We start from the raw sequence: 7391 nt of genomic DNA on the forward strand, positions 1-7391 counted from the left end.
TTTCGCTAGGTATATTTTCCCATTCTAGCTTTACTCGCCTCCAAAGCTCTTCCATATTAGTCGGAGCTCGCGTATGCTGTCTCAATCGCCTCTTGACCACAGCCCATAAATTTTCAATAGGGTTGAGGTCAGGGCTTTGTGCTGGCCACTGCAGTAGTTGAAAATTTTGCTCAAGCAGCCAGCGGTGTACAATTTTTGCGGTATGTTTCGGATCTCCGTCCTGCTGGAAAACGACTTCTTCTTCCAGGTATGCGCTCATATCTACAAAGTCGGGCAAGTTTGATTGAAGAATATGGAGATAGTTTTCCTTCTTCATTATCCCTTCAATTTTAACTAACGGCCCCAAATGCCACCAAGTAAAACACCCCCAAACCATTAAGCTGCCACCACCATGTTTTACAGTTTGCTTCACATGGTGCTTTTGAAGATGTTCATGAGGTCTACGCCAAAAATATTCTTTTCCATCGCTCTGGAAACGATTAATTTTCGTTTTGTCAGACCAAATTACCCGTTTCCAGTCCTCAACGGTCCAATTCTCGTGACTTTTGCAAAATTTCAGTCGCGCTTTGATGTTCTTATCAGACAGAGCTGGCTTTTGCTGCTTAACTGCTGACACTAATCCTATTCTGTGGAGTGCTCTACGTGCAGTTGGTGCACTAACGTTCTTGTTTATAGCCAGAGCTGCCTGTTTTGGCGTTTTTGACGTTTTATTTTGCATTTTGCGCAACATCAAACGGGCGTCGGAGTCCTTTAGTAACCTGGGCCGACCTCCAATATTTGGTACCGGAGCGATATTTCTCCGTTTTTGGACAACTATTACCGTTCGTTGGCTCACTTTCAATTTTTGAGCAATAACACGTGACGAGTTCCCATTTTTAGTCAAGTCGACTATATTATCTTCAATACTTATTGCAATTTTTCTCATTTTCTTTTTTTACCACTATATCAAACGCGAACTTACTCTCCAAACATAACGCACTTATTGAAACAAACCTCGAAGAATGTTGTGTAAGTAAAGAAAAAATCATGACATGTATCTAACGGCATATTCCAATCTTCTAAAATCTTACAACAGAAAAGTTCAAAACTGAGTGCATAGAGTTGCCTTACGTTTATGCCGTGAAATTACCGTTTTTTTTTTTTAATTCATCTTTTCTGTATACTAGCTTTTATTCGTTACATAATAAAGACCAATTGCTGAGAATTTCGAAAGAATTCGCTCATTATTAAAAAAGTTATTACACTGTAAGTAAAAAAATCTCGAACATGCACTCGGTTTTGATTGCCAGTGTATGTTTTGGATGAGTTTACTGCGGTCCTACTACATATTTATGTACGCTGGTTTGTGTTAGTGAAATAGGCAATCAGTAAAAGTGCTAGAATAAATGCTAAATCCTATTTAAATCGCTATGAAAGTTGAATTTCTCTAACTTTGCCAGATTTTGCAGACAATATTCATCAAAATACTAATTTTGTAGAATGTTGATAATTTTATATTTCAATTGCTAGATCAGCAGCAAATTACGGTTACTAAATTGCGCAGTGATTAAAACAAAAATAATTTTATTTTAAGTCGTTCTACAATTTTCTATACGAATTAGTGTATTACTACCTACCTAATAATAATTTTGCAGTTTTAATTAGTTGATTTGTGACACCTCAATATATTACTGATCTACATACATATGTATATATGTAAATAATTATTTACATGGAAGTAAATAAATACTTTTCTTGTGCTAAAATGTGCTATTTATTATAGACATCCTCGTTGTCCGTTATCAATAAATATTTTGTGTTTGTCTTGGCATTGAAATAATCAACTAAAACTTCATCCAAGCTAGCAGTTGACATTAAAAAATTACTTTGTAAAAAATAGCTAAATTTTATTTTAATATGTACATACTGATACATATGTATGTATGTTCGTACATACCAGGGATGTTGCGAATATTTGCATTCGCATTCCTTATTCGAATGATTCGCATCATTAAACGCATTCGCATTCGACATTCGCATTCGCATCAAATGATACGAATGTTTTGCGAATGCGAATGTGTACATGGGCAGAGAGTCACTCTGATATTGTTGAAATGGCTCTAAGTCTGTCTAACCAGTGTGCGGACAATAACCGGCTTTTAGCTTCAGGCGCTAAACGGTTAAGTAGTATATCAAGCAACATTGATGGGCCTTCAACAAGTACTGCTAAAAGTCTTATAAGCAACCTAGAAATAATTTTAGATTCCTCCAGCGAAAGCGAGGGCGCGGTTGTAGAATCTGGAGACATTAAAAAATGTGAAATTAAAGCTCAATTGAAGGCCTATCTTAAAGAAAAACGAGCTCTTCTCGATGTAAATTCTCTCGATTGGCGGAAAACTAAACTAAAAGACGACAAATTGACATGATCTGGCCCGCAAATATTTGAGCACTCCACCCGTCAGCGTTCCATGTGAGCAATTGTTCAGTAACACCACAAGTCTTATTTTATGTATATGTCCTGGAATTGGACAACTCACTTAAAAATACTACTTTCTTTGTTACTTATCTGATGTTACTTTTTTAGTTTAAGCAATTTTTGCCGTTTTAGTTATATAAGGCTGTTCCAGCTCTCAAAAAAACGAAAAATTCATATAAAATTACTCACAAGAAATGGAAAATAAATTTTCTTCTATTTAAATTTCTTAAAACAGTTTGCAGTTCTCCAGAAAAAATTCTTGTATATGTATTTCTTCAAGAAAATTTGCAGCAACAGCAAAGTACTTTTTCTAACAACAGAAATGATTTTTATCGAGAACTGGATTCTAAACTTAATTTCTGGCTCATTATATAACAAACACCTTACACAAAAATTAATTTCAGATTTGTTTTTTGAATATGCAGTTCTATAGCCCTCAAAATTCTAGTACAATAAAGTGCAAGTTTGAAGTTGCTAAAAGAACACGTTGATTTTTGGCACTTTTCCATGCATTTTCTTCCATTCAGAGTATATTCGAATTTTTTTTTTGTATGGAAAAAAAGCGTAATACAGTCAGAAAAAAATTATCTAATATCAAAACGTTTTTTTAGCAACTTAAAACTTGCATTTTATTATTCTCGAATTTAATGGGGTGTAAAACTGCATAATCGAAAAAAATTTTGAAAAATCTGATTAAAATTGAAAATGTTGATGAAACTTTGCCGGTTTTTTTTATAATGTTTGCACAAAGTTTGAAATGCGGATTTATGTATATGCACTTTGTTATATAATGCTCTAGACTTTTATGAAAAAATAATAAACATTAAACAACCAAGAAAAGTCAAAATTTGTCACAACGTTGCTGGTTTAATTAGCTGATCACAAGTATGTATATTAGGCAGTACCGAAAAAAAAGTTCGCCGTATTTTGACAAGGGAATTTCGAAAATGTGTTTATATATTGTTGTTTTTCTCGAGGATACAATTTTTTTTTGTTTCAACGTATCACCCTAACGTCATTAAATTTAAGCTCTCCAAGAAGCATTAAACTTTTGCTAAGGAAGTTGTTTCATTATTCCAATAGCGTCCGAATCAGATTACGTTTTTGCTGTTCAATAAATGACTATAAGCGCCCTTAGGGTCAAGGCGCGGGACGTATTTTCAGGGGTTGTAGTCGAAAGTTCAAGCTTTAATTTCAGCCTAAGTGGAAGCTCCTATTACCTTCTATCAGCTTCGCAAATATTGCAAAAAACGCCATTTTTTCACACTTTGAGCACGTTATTCTCAAAATCTGGAGCTGATAGAAACTTTATACTTACGGACTCGTAATCAGCACAAAAACTCTTTCAAAAATAGCTTTAAGATTTGTTGCAATATTTTTCAATTTTTGTTGGCCTGTATGATCTGATTGGAAAACATTATATAGCGGGGCGATAGCAAATTTGATGGCCTGTAGGGTGGTGGAAAACTTTAGAACTGGAGCTTAAAAAAACTGAAAACGTGGTTTTCCCAGTTTGCAAAAATGATTATTTGGAAATATCTCAAAAACCAGTAGTTTTTATATTTTTGATTTAATACTCGGATTCAGTGAGTTATTTTACATAATAAAGTCGTTTGAAGTAGACGATTTTCCTTTGTTTTGTGTATCACATTGTTGCCTGAATGCATATGGTTTTCTAAATTTGCAAATGCAACATGCAAGTACTTACAGTTATCCTATTGGAATAAAATTTGCCACTGCTTATTTTTAGACCAAAAGACACTTTTCCGCCCGGCAAACGGACGGTGTAATGTACCTATCATTTCAGTTCGTTAACCGCTCTGCTAAGCGCTAGATTTTACTTCAAGAAAACTGCAGGAAAATAGAATACATAAGTATATGCATGTAAAAATATACAAAACAATTTTGTATTTCTTTTAACAGTTCAATACATATGTACAATCATATTTTTATAGCCAATAAAATGGGTCAGAGCGATAATATTTACTGCAGTAGCATGCGTGGAAGAGCGGGCAGTGTTGTTTCAAAATAAAATAAAAGCTTGTAAAAAATGCGGAATATAAATATTATTTAGGAAATTATACCTACATATATGGATTACATGTTGTCATTTTCACTTCTTTAGAGATAACAAACAGCCCTTGTACCTACTTTAAAATAACTTATTGAATGTGGGCTTTGCCTTTTATAGTTTTTAAGCGCATATTAATTTTTGTATTTAAAAGTAGCGATTTAACAAACGGTTTTTGCTTGATTGTTTAAATTTTGGTAAAGTAAAAAAAAAGTGAAATAAGCAGCGCGAAATAACTAACTTCGCCTGAAAATATGCTATGAAATACACCCTTTGCAGCAACCAAATAAACTCGGCTAGGCAACAAACTGCTTACGTAAAATTTACTGATACCAAAAGATTCTATGTAAAATGTAAAGCAAACAAAAGATATGCGTGCATGTTTCCATGTACATTTTTTACAAAATTTACCAATTTTATTCTTAAACAAAGGATGTGTAAATGAGGAAAAGAAATCTACATAATATGCATAGGCAATACCAATTTGTATAAGCGATTTTAACAAATGAAAATTACGGCTAATTACAAAACTTTTTCCGAAACTAAAATCAAATATGTAAATGCACTACGATTCATGATAAGACACTAAAGGCAACATTTAGCTTCACAATTTTTCTGTTAATTCAGGCACAGCTTTAAACAAATCAGCCACTAGTCCAATATCTGCCACTTGGAAGATTGGCGCTTCAGGATCTTTGTTTATTGCTACAATGGTCTTAGAATCCTTCATTCCAGCCAAATGCTGAATGGCACCCGAGATGCCAACAGCGATATACAGCTCTGGTGCAACAATTTTGCCCGTTTGACCAATTTGCAAGTCGTTGGGCACATAGCCAGCGTCAACTGCAGCACGGGAAGCACCAACAGCTGCACCGAATTTATCAGCCAGATCATACAGCAGTTTGAAATTGTCGCCAGACTTAAGACCGCGCCCGCCAGACACGATCACCTTGGCACTTGTCAACTCGGGACGGTCAGATTTTGTAAGTTCGTGCGAGACAAATTCACTCAACTGCGAGGCATATTCGCCAGCTGGAGCTTGCTCGACAGTCCCGCTACCACCAGTAGCTGCAGCAGGCGCAAAATTCGTGCCTCTTACTGTGATCACTTTAACGGGATCCTTTGAACGAAGAGTCAGTATTGCGTTTCCTGCATAGATTGTACGCACAAAAGTGTCGTCGCTCTTTATATCGATAATTTCCGAAATGGGCGAAACATCCAATTTGGAAGCAACGCGTGGCAGCACATTTTTACCAAATGCAGTGGCACCAGCTAAAATATGTGTAAATTTGAACTGTGATTGAGCAGCCAACACCAGCGGAGTGATAGATTCGGGCATGAAGCCCTTGAAAGCAGCATTCTCAGCTACCAACACCTTGGCAACTCCTTCGACCTTCGAAACTGCTTCAGATGCCTATAAATTAAGTAAAATAAAGATGCTTAGTAGTAACTTATGCAAACATACGAGTTTGGAAAATTTGTGCAACTGACATACCGGACCACATTTGGTTCCTGCTACCAGCACAGTAACGTCACCGCCGATCTTCTTTGCAGCTGAGATAGTGTTCAATGTGATAGGATTCAGCGCCTCGTTGTTGTGTTCGGCTACCACTAGAGTGCTTTTACAGCGGTGGAGCTGTAACGAGTGGGCAAATTGTTGTTGTAGTCGATAGTAGAAAATTCAAGCAAATTTTTGCTTACCAAGCCGCTACGTATGAGATTCCTTGTATTGGAACTTAACATTCTCGTTAATTAAGAAGTATAAAATAAAACAAATATAAAATAAAGCCTAATTTGCCCACAAAGATAAGATCTTTCTAAATCGTAATAACTTTAATTGAACGACCTCTCGCCGATCGCCACGAAAGTCCAAAAGTCAAATGAACAATCGCAGCTGATCGTGGTGAAGTTCAACAGGGTTGCCACTGAAAAAGCTCCATTCTCTTGAAAAAAATTACCAAATCAGGAAAATATCTACCAAAAGTTCTTTTTTAGTTATTTTAACAAATACTATAGATTTGTTCTACTTTTTAGTTTTTCTAATACAAACTAAAATTTTTTTGGTAATTCTCTAGTATAGGGTAACAACCGCTAAAAAAGGTCCGGAAAAGTCGGGAGGGGTACCAAACAACGTGTTTCGATCCCCTATTAAGAATCGAGAGGGGGAGGGCTAATATTAACCATTTAATACTACGTTCGAATTGACGAGCTAAACATGTTAAATGGGCTTGAACCAGTTAAATGAACAAAACATGTTCATAAACAAGTTAAATCGCATGCAATTGTTGTTGGAAAATTGAACCAGTTAAATAATTTAACTCGTTTTAAAACCAGTTCAGCGCAGAGTTGTATCAGAAAGCTTTTTGCTCCGACCAATCGGAAAGACCCAAAAGCTTTCATTTGACACGCCAACGTTCAAAAAATGTATACTCTGAAAAATATTAAAAATTATCAAAAAATGTCAAAATTGTATGCATGTCTCCCCGCCAAAAAAGAGGCCAAGGCGGTAATTAGTTATTTCCGCAGAGATAAATAGTGCATACGAACTAACCATTTTGAAGTCTCTAAGTTATCCTTATGCGTTAATATCATGAACCAGACATTCGCTGGTAACACTGGACCACAAATTTCAACTTTTTCTCTTTACCAGAAACGCCGTTATGAAATTCTTATGTTAAATCACCCCCTGATTCCGAAAATCAAGGTTATTTTTAATTCTATGGTACCGTTTTTGAGATATTTGCAATTTACCGTTTTTGCAAAAAAAAAAAAAATTGGGTCCACTTTATCATATATATCTCAAGAACGAATTAAGCAATTCCAAAACGGTTTGAAGCTTTTAAAAGGTAATAAAATTTTCTATAA

The 7391-nt window shown here is 35.4% G+C and overlaps 1 protein-coding gene across 1 annotated transcript; it reads right to left on the bottom strand.

Annotated features, from left to right (window-relative positions):
- Positions 1-4866: 4866 nt before the first annotated feature.
- On the bottom strand, positions 4867-6425 carry LOC118744272 (electron transfer flavoprotein subunit alpha, mitochondrial). Its single transcript, XM_036477171.1, has 3 exons — positions 6228-6425; positions 6022-6162; positions 4867-5940 (listed from the first exon to the last, which is right to left on the bottom strand). Exons 1-3 carry the CDS (start codon positions 6267-6269, stop codon positions 5131-5133), a joined length of 993 nt encoding a protein of 330 aa, XP_036333064.1. The 5' UTR covers positions 6270-6425; the 3' UTR covers positions 4867-5130.
- Positions 6426-7391: the final 966 nt, after the last annotated feature.

Source organism: Rhagoletis pomonella, unplaced genomic scaffold, assembly GCF_013731165.1.
Source record: "Rhagoletis pomonella isolate Grant_MI unplaced genomic scaffold, Rhpom_1.0 Rhpom_scaffold_00008, whole genome shotgun sequence".
In the NCBI taxonomy this organism is placed as follows: Eukaryota; Metazoa; Arthropoda; class Insecta; order Diptera; family Tephritidae; genus Rhagoletis; species Rhagoletis pomonella.

Bases quoted from the DNA above. Each gene is read 5' to 3' on its own strand.
- LOC118744272 (XM_036477171.1), bottom strand. From the start codon at position 6,269: ATGTTAAGTTCCAATACAAGGAATCTCATACGTAGCGGCTTG. The intron at 6,163-6,227 runs GTAAGCAAAAAT...CACTCGTTACAG, and splicing joins ATCTCATACGTAGCGGCTTG to CTCCACCGCTGTAAAAGCAC. The intron at 5,941-6,021 runs GTATGTCAGTTG...CTTAATTTATAG, and splicing joins CAGGAACCAAATGTGGTCCG to GCATCTGAAGCAGTTTCGAA.